This window comes from Pholcus phalangioides, unplaced genomic scaffold (genome assembly GCF_987345545.1).
Source record: "Pholcus phalangioides strain wild (caught in Gottingen) unplaced genomic scaffold, Ppha-v1.0 ptg000042l_1, whole genome shotgun sequence".
NCBI classification, from domain to species: Eukaryota; Metazoa; Arthropoda; class Arachnida; order Araneae; family Pholcidae; genus Pholcus; species Pholcus phalangioides.
In genome coordinates, this window is record NW_028301628.1 from 22,992,116 (window position 1) to 23,007,168 (window position 15,053).

General features: G+C 38.9%; 1 protein-coding gene across 2 annotated transcripts in view; it reads left to right on the forward strand.

The window, feature by feature from the left end:
* The window catches only part of LOC149064670 (teneurin-m-like), a 264,163-nt gene that overhangs the window by 213,515 nt on the left and 35,595 nt on the right, over window positions 1–15,053 (forward strand). For both annotated transcript variants that reach the window (XM_089254773.1, XM_089254774.1), the window contains 5 exons: window positions 4,173–4,313; window positions 5,702–5,951; window positions 6,082–6,317; window positions 7,717–7,871; window positions 9,700–10,404. In XM_089254773.1, the coding sequence (XP_089110899.1) occupies window positions 4,173–4,313; window positions 5,702–5,951; window positions 6,082–6,317; window positions 7,717–7,871; window positions 9,700–10,404 (1,487 nt within the window). The remainder of the gene's footprint in view (window positions 1–4,172; window positions 4,314–5,701; window positions 5,952–6,081; window positions 6,318–7,716; window positions 7,872–9,699; window positions 10,405–15,053) is intronic.

Sequence of the window (15,053 nt, forward strand, 5' to 3'; positions counted from 1 at the left end):
ATCTGGTCAAATTTTTTGCTGTGAGTGTGAAATTAGGTAGTAGGTATTCCTAGTCAAGTAAAGAACCGCAAATCCCTTTGCCCGTGGGCCTGTGATGACGTTAAGACGACCCTGGCCTTGTTCAACTTCTTCTTTCTTGTGAAACGCATTTTAATTCACTGCAGACTTGCTGTTGTACAGTATATCTCGACTGTAAGGTTTCCCCCATCGGGAAGAGGCATGATGGAATTAGAAAGCGTGGGTAGGGAGAGAAAGACCCTCGACGGAGAAGAGGAAAGAAGCTTGGTGTGCTTTCAGTTAGAGAGTGGCTCCTGTGGACTCAAGGCTCGCTGTAAGCGAAGAGGACGTGTTAATAGTTTAATGTTTATTGTGAAAAATTATGATTAAACCAAGTATTATATATAAAAGTGGCAGTGCTTATGATTGTGGCAATCAGTCATTGAAAACGAACCCGACATTGATAATGCTTATTTTTAAGGAATTGGTGGATTTGTCTAACAACTGGTAACATTTTAGCGAGAATCCGTGATGATCCGCCGTATTTGTGATCTCGATTTCCCGTATTTTTCCTGATCAAATAACCATGTTCATCACCATGAATATAATAAAACAACTTCATGTGCACAGTACTTGATTGCATCTGATTATATTTTTCATACTTAAAAGGTCTTTAAACTTCGACATTGGTCGTAACGCCACTTCGGTTGTAACGACAAAATTTTTCTGAATCTTTGATGTTGTTATAAAAGTGAGTTTGACTATATTTTTCAAATTTATCTATTTATTTTATTTCCCTCGAGCGGCCACCAAGCCCTTAGGAAGTGCACACGGAGCACCAGTTGAGAATCGCTGGTATATTTTATTGTCGTTTGAAAAGATTAAGGATGGGATGAGATAAATACAATAAAGTTTCGGTTCTGTTGTCATAATCAATCATTCCGAAAATTTTAAGTTTGAAATATGATCGTAATTTTCTAAAGAATTGCAACATTGGCAACTGATACTTAAACATTCTCTCTCTGATGGATAACTGGATATTCAGCATTCGCTAAGATAATAACTGAATGCAAAAAAAGCCACTATGTGATGACAGTTTCTCAGGTATTACCAAATAGGATGACTGGTTTTCTGATATTCGCATCGATCGTCTCGCTAACAACCCATCATTATCAAAGCCAAGGCAGAGGAATAAGAAAGAGTTGACAGCCTCTATTAAAGTGAGGATGTCATATAATGTAAATTATATTATCTATCTTATGAGATAAATGAATTTAAAACAGTCCGTAAGATGATAATTGAATTTAAAACATTTGCAACGATGGAGTTGAATGTAAGTAAAAAAAGCAGCCGTGATAACTGATTCTGGTATGAAAACTGTTTTCAGGTATTTGAAAATATGATGACTGAGAGAGAGAGATTCTCTCAGGTATTCGCAACAATGAAAACGGACTCTGACTCTGAAAAATCCGAAACAGGGAAGAATAATTCTGAAAAATTCCCAACGATGATAATTTGTTCTGAAAAGCTCGCACCGATGATAACCGATACAAAATAAATCAAAACGATGATAACTGATTCTGAGAAATTCACGACGTTCATATGGCAACTTAACCGAAAACATTCACAACATGAAAACTCCTTCCCAATGGTGATAATATGCTCAAATATTTGCAACATTGATAACAGATTCTCAAAGATTTACACCAATAACTACGGTAACCGATTCTCAAAGACCCGTAACTTTGGCAACAGACTAAAACATCGGCAACAATGATAACCGATTCATTCTCTTCAATGATAACTGATTCATTCTCTGTAATGATAACTGATTCATGCTTTGCGACGATAACTGATTCATTCTTTGCGACGATAACTGATTCATTCTCTGCAATGATAACTGATTATTTAACCATTTGCAGTATGATAACAGATTCTTATTCGATGATAACGATTCATTATCCACAAAAAAAAAAAAATAATAATAATAATAAATAAAACTTTACGTCAGGTTTCACTACACGTACACGCACATTCCCGCATGTACCGATTCGTTGGGGGTTCCGCGGGGGGGGGGGTTGTGGGCGGCGTGCATGTGTGGTGTAGCAGTAGTAGGTAGGGCCTCCAAAAAAATGGCTCGGGGATCCATGATGTTCTTAAGTCAGCCACCTCGTTGGACAATTTGCCTGTTGTGGCGTTGTATTTGTATTTGTATTTGTAATGCTAACTGATTATGTAAATATTTGTCGATATGACGAAACTGATTCTTAAACATCTAAGCATTGATAACTCATTCACCAACGTATAAAACGAAGATAATAAAATTATTTTACATCCCTAACATTGACAATGGACATTTAAACATCCACAAAGATGGTAATCCACCACAATGATGGCTTGTTCTTGAAAGTGCGCATTGATTATAACCAACTCTCGAGTATTAGCAATGTTGATAACTAATACCCAAACATCCGCAGCGATGATTATTCAAACAAGTTCGACCAACAATGACTGTTCTATTCTTAAAGAACCGCTGAATTTCACAATAAATTCTGGAAACCATTATATCGTTAATTTTTATTATTATTAATTTGCTTATTTTTTGCTCGAATCCTACTTTTTCCGTCCTATTCTTGTAACAAAATATAGCCCCGTGATATATCGCCAACTATCACCAAAAACGGATGTATCGTCTCGCTAACCCATCATTATCAAAGCCAAGGAAGACGAGTAAGAAAGGGTTGACAGCCTCTATTAAAGTGATGTCAAAACGTAAAGACACTCATTCATATTATTGGTGGGCCGCCTGTCTTTACACCAATTCATTACGGTGTATTTATATATGAACAAAGATGGACGGTGGAACAGAGAAGGAAGAAAAGATGCAATAACACTAATAATAATATGGATAAGAAAAAATAAATATATGTGACCGCAGTGGACGGAACACGAGCCGCTTTTACAGTAATTGGTCAGACGCGTGTCTTGACAGGCAATGTCAAAACTGTCAAAATCTTGTCCGACCCATCGGTATGGTACAGAAATTATTATTTGTCTCTCTTTTTTCTTCCCTGCTCCAGTTTCTTTTTTGGACGATCGACAATTCTTTGACAAATGAGATCAACGGCCTGGACCACGCGCCATGAAAAGCTTCGGTCACGCGAGTGTTTTTCTTATTCTTCTTCCTTTAGTCTTTTTCCTTTTTTTTTTTTTGCCTTTCTTAACAATTTTTTCCTCATTTTTCGTCCATCATTTTTTATCAGTGTACACGTTTTGCGTGTCGAGCCGTGCAACGATTCTCCAACGTATCGCTCTTTTTCCTCCTTCGAAAAATGAAATAAAGAACACGTCGGAACAGTGTATTTTGATAATATTTTCTCTCATGGGTATACTGTAGTGTTATTTATAAGGAAGTGTGGTTTGTTCCTGCACTTTTGAAAACCAACTGGGTTCCGATCACGAAAAGGGTACTCGCTGAGTGAACCCCGGTTCATTATGTTGAGCGTATCTCGTAAAAGAAAATATTCTGTTTAGATATGTAAAAATGAGATACGGAGGTACAGTACACGCCGGTTAATGCGATCACATCGGGTCTAACAGTTTCTGATAATTATAGCAGACAAAGTCGAGTATATAACAAAGTCGAGTTTGCAAGTTAGGTGAGCATACATCCCGTTAGGTAGAACACAATGTATGGTAAACTGGAGTTGGTATAAAACGACGGGGATTTTCTTTCCACATAATTGATTGCAAAAAATGTTCAATCTTTCCATTTTTTCATTTTCTTCTAAAACAAACTTGGATTTCTTTTTATTTATTACACCATTCTGAGGAATCAAACAGTCTAATACGGATCAGAGTACTTTTCTTATTATGTACGGTATGTTCGATACATTCCCTAGAGAAAGTCTCTCGGAAAAAGAAATTTGAATCTAGTCAACCGAAAGGAAAAGGAACTAAAATATTTAAGTTTTTAATGAATTTATATTAATAATATTAATATATTAACTCAAATATTTAAACTTATTTACTCAAAGGAAAATGTCCCCCGTAGTATCAGACAATAACTATAACATTAACCGCGTTGTAAATCAATAACAAAAATATTTGTATTAAATGCCATTTGTGTAGCCTATCCATTTAATATATATATATTTTTTCAATTTTCGTTTTAGTGTACGTTGGATACGAGTACCGAAGTTGTCCGAAGACAATATGGGAAGTACAAACCACACAGGTCAGCGGGCACGACATGAGCGTATCGGACATTGGCGGGTGGAACTTGGACATCCATCACAAATACAATTTCCATGAAGGTAATTTATTCTGAAATTGAATCAATTAGGTATTGAAAAATAAAGAAGAGAAACTTACATTTTTCCATGTTATTGCTTCCCACCTGGATTGATATTTTGTGAAACATTTTTTATTATAATCAGATATAAGAAGGTGCAACGAGAAAATAATAAAATAAACTTTGTGGAACAAGTATCCTGACAGCAAAGGAAAAGCCTTTAAGACCCATTGTTTGAAGAGGAAAACGTGAAACTGAATTGTTGTCATCATACGTGAAAGCCTTGAATTTATTTTTAAGAGCCTTATGAGTTAATTGGTCTATCGAACTGCAATTTCTGCAGAAGTAGACTTGAATGGTTTCTTTTTTCCGGGCACTCCGGTTTCGATCATGTCCAGGTGAACATTCCACGGTGCGCAGATGCATGCGTCGACGTACAGTCTGAACACCTTTCATATGAAGAGTGTCACATGCATTCACCGAAGTTTTGAGTTAACAAATGTTGAATAATGTATGTCTACAGGGTGGATACTGTCGACTGCCCAATAACTACACACGTGATTCCTTGTGAAAAAATAATAATATTCGAAAAGAGTTTTAAGTTTTTTGATTTAACCACTAATTACGGAGTTATACCTCATCAAAAATTTGTCATTTTCGAATCCTGCCAAATTCACCGAATGTGCACCAAACGTACAACTTGTTGTTTTTAAGCTGATAGCAATACTACAATCCTGAAAGCAAACAAGTAAGCCAAAGCTGTGCAAACCATTTTTTTCCTTGTTTTGAATGAAAAAACTTCACTCAGCCCTTTAAGGGAATTAGAAATCACTAAACTCCCCACCTGCAAATTGTTATTTTTTTTAATGAAGTAGGTTTTCTTCCGATTTTCCACAGGTGCAAATTTAGGGGTAGAGAGGAAAGATTTTTCATTGGGAAGTACACAAAATAATAAGAGGCTTTTATCAAAGCGATATATCTCGCCACTGCCGCTTAAAGGGTTAACAGTGAAGAAAGAAATATTGCCACATTTTTTTTTAAATAGCGTTGATTTTGGAAAAACTACATTGATTTTGGGTTGTAAAGCAAGTTGTTTTGTTGACAGGGCGCATACGCGGACCTGATAGTGGATAATGAATTTTTAGCAATTCCCGATTGGTGCAGCAATATGAGCTTTTATTTTATTAGCCCCGACACCCTGTATTAGGTTATAAAATATTTCCACACCCATTTGCAATAACTGTGGGCCTTGAGTAGAACACGGTTTGATCCTTGTCATCCACTTCTAGCAAGTATATTCGTTCAGCCAAATTTACGTAGTACTTACAGGACACACACGATAGTGTGTTAGTAGTTATAGATAGTGTCACGATAGTTATCAACGTATTGAAAATTATTTTCGATATTTAGGTATCCTACAGAAAGGTGATGGCAATAATATATATCTGAAAAACAAGCCAAAGTTATTGCTCACAACCACGGGCGACGGGCAGCAGAGACCTCTACAATGCGATCGCTGCAGCGGACCAGCTAAAAATCAGAGGTTGCTTGCACCGGTGGCACTGACCAGTGGGCCAGATGGATCTATATACGTAGGAGATTTCAACTTGATCAGAAAGATATCAACAGATGGACAAATCTCTACTTTAGTCGAACTTAGGTAAGTACATTTCTTAGGAATGTGTAGGGGATTGATGTGTGGGTGTGTGTGTGTGTGTTCAGGAAATGTCTTCCTTTGAACACGCGAGCAATAAAATACGTCTATTTCTTTGTGTTCATATTCTATGCAGTCCCGCACAAGTATCGTACAGCTATCATCTAACGGTCGGCCCTATTGACGGAAAGCTATACATTTCCGATCCGGAACGCCATCAGATACTGAGGGCAATCACGATGAAATCGATCTTCAATCCTCGCAACAACACGGAGGCTGTGGTCGGAAACGGCGAGAAATGTCTTCCGAGAGATAAAGATAACTGCGGTGATGGAAGATCGGCCGGTGATGCCAGGCTTGCGTATCCCAAAGGTACATACCTCAGATATAAAAACTATAATTAAAAATTCTGGGTGCCGGAGGTAAAGGGTACCATATCACAAATGGGGAATTTTACAGGAGATAAGTTTAAAGGGTCTTTTTTGTTGTGTGTACCACTTGCTTGTTTTATAAAGTGAATATCATTGTTATTTATGGAAATAGGACCTTATATCCCTCTATATCTCTGTGTAGTATAACGAAATATGTGCAGAAAAGTAATAATTTATCCGAATATTAAAAAAAAAATTTCTACGGCATAACAGAACAATTCATAAAAACTGTGCAGTCGACGCTCGTTTTTTACGAACCCGTACGGACTAAATAATTACTGTAGTTCGTAAAATCGAAAGCTCGTTAATGGGAAAGGCGATGAAAAAAAAAAAAATGTGGGAAATTAAAAGAAAAAGGAGTTGGTCATTCACCTTTATATAGTGATGATTTCCATAAAAATCACTAATTTTTGTTTGCTTCATCGCAAATTTTGGTGAATACAGGATTCCATAGAAATGATAAAGGATAACATTTCAAGCGAATATCGCTTTTCTCTGGAATATTTTCATGATGGCGGAACGGGGCTGGAACTTACTTGCCACAGAAACGATCTTTTGCTGATCTCCGATTTGAATACTCAGTGAAATTTTTTGAATCCGTATTTTTTTTGGCAATTTCTGTCTTTGAAAGTGTTCACACATTAATTTCTTTCAAATTGTTATATTTTTCATCCACTGCCAAGCGAAATCTTTTCCATTTTGGTGACACTGCGAAAAAGAAAGAGACGAGCGAAACGGTTGGATGAAATAGAGTTTCATCTATTCGGTTTATAAATGGCCCCGCCGGTAACCTAATTATATCATTTCCTGTAACCAACAGTTTATCTAATCATAATGCACTAAAAGTGAATTATGTTGTCAAAACATCTTCAATTAATGGTCACCCCCCTCCAAAAATTGGACCCTTCCTGTCACGTGCTCGCAAAACACCTTTATGTTGGTGATTGACTCTCACGAGAAGTAGACACCCGAATTCAATTTTACATTTGATTGCAACAAATTCTGAGGAGGCTGGAGGAATAAAATAACTTAAAAAAAATAGTGGAAGAAAAACAATATTCGTAAAATATATAGTTAATAGAAATGAGAATTCGTAAAATAGATTTGGATGATAGATGGATTTTAACATCAGCTCCATTGCATACTGTCCGGGACAGAGAACCAGTTCGAAAGAGCGTGTTCGTAAATTGGAGTTTCGTAGAATCAAGCCTCGACTGTATTACTAAGGTAATTTCTGATTGTACTGACGAGATGATCGGGAACGGAAACCAAATTGATTCTCCGTTACAGACATTTGAATCAAATTTGTCAATGACCCGATGTCACTTTTTTCCTTGCAGGCATAGCAATTACATCGAAGGGCGAAATGTACATTGCAGATGGGACCAACATACGAATGGTCGACAGTCGCAATATCATCCACACCATCGTGGGAGACTATTTTCACAAGAGTTGGAGGCCGATTCCTTGCTCTGTAACTCTGACGCTCCCTCAGGTATAGATATCTATTACGACAAATGAATCAATGAATGAACAAATAATGATGATGTTTTGGTTTTAATAAGCACTTTTTTTTACTATACGAATACAATTAAAAATTAGATTTTGAGATGTCTCTACGGAGCAATTCAACAGCGTCTACATAGTTATTAGGTCGTCTTCACACGGGATTACTAATGTGACATAGATATCAAAATACTCTTTATCCAGGCGATCCAACAAGTGTATTTCCTTGGTGTTTTTATGTAAATGAAAAACTTTTTTCATTTACTCAGTATTTCGTGTTTTCCCCGCTAACACATGCCATTTACGACTCTTTATTCCAATACAAACTTGCTTATTTTTATGTGTATTTCACCTTCCCTTAAAGTTTGGTCTATGAGTTCGGGGATACCCTGTACATCAAATGAACTAACGTGTACGTCGACGTCATTTATGAGGCTTATGAAATTATTATTATATATTTTCCTTAAGGTTCTAAATTCGAATTAGTTTGGTTTTCCGTTTTGAATCCGTTATGACAAAAACAGAACTTTTTTTTAAATTGGCGTAGCAGCACGCTCGGGATCCAGTCGACCCCCCTTCGGACTTGAGTGCACCCGTCCTTTCAACTACCGCACGTGGGGATTTCTTCCATCCTTCAGTAACTGTGTTTAAGGTCATTATCGCCATGTTTTCAAAAGATCAGACTCAATGCACGTTTTCTCTCTTGCATGATTTTCCGAATAATGCCTCAAAAGATTAGCTCAAAACTAGTCACTGGTCCCTACATGAAATATAGTGAAGAAACGTGTCATTTTGGCTACCAGACCCGGTGCTTGTTATCTAGATTAGCAGCTTAGCGGGATAATCACGACAATCCAGATAGCAACGATGGAATAAGTGAACAATTAATTGTTAATTACTAGGGCACTGTCTTGTAGTTCACTATCTGACAAAGTAGGTGAAGAGAGCGAAGAACGCAATTTAAGTGAAAAAAAACTCCTGATAAAAAGTTTAAACCATAAAAATGTTGCTTTGTGTATGTACTTCGCATTTTCAAACTAGTATTACTAATATTGCAAATACAAATTTCTAATTTTACGCATATTGTTCTTCTACAAAAAATAAAATAAAGCAAAGCATGGTAAAACGATTAGACACTTATGTACAGGGTGTTTCATAAGTTCATAAAATAGATTAAAAATTCATAAAACCTGAAAGTTGGTATATTTTAATGCCGATTGCGAAAAAAAAAAAATTATTTGCACGAAGGGGGATTTTTTTGGCACAGAAAAAAATTAGTTCAAATTTTTGTCAATAGAATTTCAAATACAAATACAACGCCACAACAGGCAAAATGCCCAACGAGGTGGCTGAGAAACACAGTACTTTCGTCACAGTACCTTTCTTCAATTCCTTCTGTGTCCAAAATGTTCGTAAAGCTTCAGCCGACGATTCGTGGATGAGGTAAAGCAACTTCAGCAATCAATGCCAACATCACAATGGAAACCTTTTGTTTCCAAGAACCAGTTTTAGATCGGGAAAAATCATTAAATGAGAGTTCATCGTACTTGTAATTTATAGGATTTGCATATTTTCAGTGATTCGCTTTCGCGCAGCGCACTCTATTGCCAAAAACTACAAGTAATTTTATTCAGCTCAAATTTTTTTTTTTTCAACCGAATTCAATTATGATTGCTAAATCTTAAAATTTTTATAAATTTTTAACTATTTACAAACTTCAAAAACAACCGTTGTTTTATTTTTCAAAAAAAATTATTGTGAATTAATGTGAACTATAAAATTAATTTTCGGATTTTTTCTTATTGCTCCTAATTAAGGTTAACTTGCGTTGGCCAACAGAACTCGCCATAAATCCCCTTGACGATTCTCTTCACATATTGGACGACCACCTAGTGTTGAGAGTGACGCCGGACAACCGCCTAAAGGTTATCGCCGGAAGATCATTGCAATGTCCCTCTCAGTCCAGGATCGAGAAAAGTGACCTTGCGACAGATGTTTACCTCGACTCCCCTCAGAGCATCGCATTCGCACCCAACGGAGACCTCTACATCGCCGAGAGTGATTCCCAGACAATTAACCGCGTCCGGATGATCGGATCCGACGGACGGATATCTCTCGTAGCCGGAGGTGAGTCGAAATGCAGTTGTCTCGAGGCGTCGTGTTCGTGTTTCGACGAGGAACACGTTCTGTCGCTGACGACGAAGCTCAGCACGATATCGTCGATCACGATCTCGCCCGATGGTAGACTGCACATCTGTGATCAGGGAAACCTTAGGATAAGGTCCGTTACGTCATCGTTGCCGCAACTGAACGAGGATAACGAGTACGCTATATATTCGCCCGAGTCTCAAGAGATATACGTCTTCAACCGTCACGGACAGCACATCGCCACGAGGAATACAGTGAGTGGCAAAGACATATACACGTTTTCGTACAACGTGAATACGAGCTTCGGAAAGTTGAGCACCGTGACTGATGCCGCAGGGAATAAGATCTATATACTCAGGGATTACAGCAATCAGGTAAGCCATCGTTTTCGTGTAAGTTACTAGGTTAGTGTGTATTTATATGTATCAGGCTGAGTTATTACGGTATGCACTGAATGCTCATTAAATAGTTACCAAGACGCCAGTCTTGGCAGCTTCCCTGATGCTTGCAGATGAACTCACGCGGGCAGTCTAACTGGACTATACTGGAGAACCATACAGACCCCAGAGAAGAGGGGTGCGCCTGCTGGCCATATGAGGCACGCCAAGGAGTAAAATCTGGCTTGCGAGAAATATTTCGGTAGAAATGTATGAATGCTCACAACACGATAAATACCTAGGCTGACTATATCTATTTCATACAAATAGGAGATATTACCAAAAAGTAATCAAGGCAAATAATGTTGCCAATTACAGCCGAAAAAATTGTCAAAGACATATAGAGTCACTATTGATGGCCAAAAATATTGCCAAAGGCAAGTTAAAGTGTCAAATATAGCCAGAAAAAAGACATAGTAAGTAAAGTTGCCAACCAGGTTGAGCCGTTGCCGCAACTGAAAGTGAACAGACGGGACTGCTCCCTCGTTTACCGAACAGAGGGGGCCTCAGTATTCGTGTTATGTGGGCCTAAGTATCGAGTTAAGCGTGTGCTTGCCCTTTGTCTTTTAGACCTTCCAGAATGTCCTTCCAGAATTTCATGTCCTTTCCAGAAAGTGCAAGGAACGTCTTAACGCATGGGACCATACAGTAACTGCAGAAATAAAGGGTAGGGGGTATTTTAATACATTTTGACAGTAAGTATTAAAAAAACACGTTTTTCCGGACTCTATAGAGCCGTTGTCCAAACTGAATTGAATTAAGTGTTGTCTACATGTACGACGACATCGTTAATGACGACGGAGTAATCTCCTTGGTATACCAGATACGACTGAGTAGATAACTTCGTCGCCACTGCGCCAAATGTTTACCATAGATGTAGATAAAACGCTTTTATTTATCCCGGCTACGGCTTTGAAAGTTCAATGGCATCAACCGTGAAAGTCTGTATTCTCTTTGTGAGTACGCAAACTGAGTGGCAGGTATAATCAGTAGAGGTCCGAGGGTCCTTTCTTATTGCAAAGACGGTCCTGGGAGTTTGCACTACTCTGTATCATCTATTCACCCATTTAAGCCCTGGCGAAAGTTACGACTGATCCATGACGAAAGTAAAATTTCTTCTCCATGCTTAGCTAAGGAGGGTTCAAGGACTGGAGTCCTGTTGAAGAAGATAGCGTGATACACCTCCTCCACGTCTACGTACGGAAACAACATGGTTGTCTGTGCCTGAATATAAGCTCTATTAATAACTACGGTATTGACATAATTGGTTGCAGCCGTTCTGGAATAGTGAAATGACAGAGAAAGGGCACAACAAGTGCCATGAAGTGAATTAGCAGGGGGCGTATGGTCAATGACACCATAGTGGTAGGAAGGTAGGGTTTCGAATAATAGAGTTCATAAATAGTGAACGTCACCATCGCGAAGTTATTGAATGCATACACCAATAGAGTCGGCATATCAACTTGGTGGCATCATGCTTTGGGCAGGCCATACTCCGAGGCAAAGTATACAACCATGTTTTACGTAGGCGGGCGCAAGTGGTGGTGAGCACTCAGTGTATTCTACTACTCAGCCGTACATGCATGTTGTAAACATTTCTCTGGAAAATTTCTAACGAATTGGCACATGCTGGAACGTCTGTTATGAGTGTTTATGTGACCCAACGTAGTTTTGTTATCAGAGTTATAAGTTTTTCGTGTTCTACAGGTGTTGATATCTGTCTGCCATATTTTGAGCCACTTGCTCGATGCGGAGGAACTTTCAATCGAAAGACTATTTCGCATTCGCTCCTTAAAGACAGTAGAAAACAGAGTTCAGGTGACTACCACATTGCCGCAGACAGTGTTTGAACCTGGCGCACGAGTGGCATGGTGGTAAGATGCCCGTCTACCACCGTGAAGGTTACTGTCACGGCCCCAGGTTCAAACCCAAGGAAGGATATAAATAAGAAATTTTCCCTAACGAGCTTGAGGTAACCACCGATAGACCGCGCCTTCATTTCCAATCCATCTCATTAATGGCAGTAAATTGCCATATGGCCAGATTTGGAGTTTGATGAGGTAGTGTCCTTGCAACGTGAGTTTACCCACACACACAACCGTACAGCGGCCGCTCATTATGAGGCAGGAACGGAAAAAAATGCCTAAAATTGGCAATCCAGCCTCCTTCGTGTTCCCGAGTGGTACAGTGATAAGATGCGTGTGTCCCATTATGACGATTACCGTCAAGGTACACGGGGTCGAACCCGATCAAAGAGATCAGGATCAAGTTCTTTATCTACAAGTCCTGAGCGACCACTGATAGATGGAGCCTTCATTTCTCACTCAACTCCATTGGTTATATATTCACGATATATGACCGGAGTTGGTGTGCGGTAAAGTGGCCTGCCTCCTTTTCGTGTGAGGTTTATAAGTGAATCGCTGAAGGTATGGGCTATAATGAGTATCGGTGTACTTTTCTCAATGTCTCAGATCGACTAAAATTAGCATTAAACAACTAGTCCGTTCCAACACCTCCACCTATATGCACTGTAAGCATCCAGGTAACATCATGGATTCTGATGATACTTTCCCCGACGCATTTAAATTCCCATCAATGCATTCATGGTTCTGCCTCATGCTATTGTGGGTCCCATCGTTATCACGGTATGTTCCTGATCGATATTAACCAACCTTACCCAATCACTTGCGGAAATAAGATCCCTGGGGGTTGCTATATATCGGTTTGTGTTACGGCAAATCACTATAGTATAATTTATGGATCTATACGTACTTCACGCAACGGACCTGTGCCGCCAGTGTTTCGAGAGAATGCTTTGTCATGATAATGCAGGCTATGCATTAATGTATCTGTTATTGCATTATCGATTTGTAGATGCATCTATATAATGATGAGAAATAGATATATTTTTCATACGATCTGTATTTTCCGTTGGGTCATGATAGCTCTAAGGCATCGAATCTGGTTCGTATTGCGGATATTCTCGTGAACAGGATATTATTTGAAATTGTTAGGCTGTGCAACAAAAAAAGGGAGGAATTTAAATCTTTATGTCGGAGCTGAAGGGCAGGCACCCTGTCACAAAAGGACATGCGACATTTTCGATATAAATGTCTCGTTCTCTCGTTATTTCTAATGGGGCTCTAACGAACAGTTATTTATAATATTTTAATTAATAATAAATAGTATTTAAATTTATGACAACTATGAGTGTCAAGGAAACAGTTATTTTCCGGATATTATGCTGAGGTGAGCTCGGAAAGAAAAGTCATCACGTCTCCGCCGGGACTCGAACCCAGGCCCTCTTGCATACCGGGCAAGCATGCTACCATCTACACCACTGGAGACACATGAATCTGCCTTCCAAATTTCACGCACTGTGTCGTGAGGCGCTGAAGTAGAGGCATTAGTAGCCTCTCTTAACTTCAGGAAATGGCCCCCGGGTGGGACGGTTTTTAGAGAGATATAGATGGCTTTTTTCTCAGCCAGACATATCAAGGAAACAGTTATTTTCCGGATATTATGCTGAGGTGAGCTCGGAAAGAAAAGTCATCACGTCTCCGCCGGGACTCGAACCCAGGCCCTCTTGCATACCGGGCAAGCATGCTACCATCTACACCACTGGAGACACATGAATATGCCTCCCAAATTTCACGCACTGTGTCGTGAGGCGCTGACTTTTCTTTCCTGAAGTTAAGAGAGGCTACTAATGCCTCTACTTCAGCGCCTCACGACACAGTGCGTGAAATTTGGAAGGCAGATTCACGTGTCTCCAGTGGTGTAGATGGTAGCATGCTTGCCCGGTATGCAAGAGGGCCTGGGTTCGAGTCCCGGCGGAGACGTGATGACTTTTCTTTCCGAGCTCACCTCAGCATAATATCCGGAAAATAACTGTTTCCTTGATATGTCTGGCTGAGAAAAAAGCCATCTATATCTCTCTAAAAACTATGAGTGTGATTATTATATAGCTACATACAGTATGTATCCATCTCACATATTTGACAAACTAAACTAAACATTTCCTTGAGTGAATTGCGTTTAGATCCATTGAGATTAGTGGTAGCGCTTTCTTCCTCTCTGTTGGCGATTTTTCAATGATAAATGACACCTTTTGAAAGTGACAAATGACCATTTTTTGGTCATAATTGGCGATGCCTCTTATTCCTCCTTAAGGATATTGATTTTGCATATTTTCATCGAGGGAATGTTATCAGTGAAATCATATATTGTGTTATGTGTATCGGTAATTTTCCACCGGAACACATTTCGTGGCACTAGTGGAACCCTGTAATCCAGTTTTTTCTTAAGAGTTTATGCTTCCCATTAAAAAAAAAAAAAAGCTGATATCAATGAGTCCACGAATGCCGGATTATAAATGTCCGGTTTACTCATTGTCCGAACCTTAATTTGTGTATCGGGGTGCCGAAGATGAGATTGTTTCAGCTCATACTCCCGCCGCTATCATTCTGCCAAAATCTAAGAAAACTAAGAGAGGCACACAGGGTTTTCTGTAAGTCCTAACTCTGCCTTTACCCAATTTACCTTTCGTCGTATAAGAATGGATCCAATTTAAAGAAAAACGATCA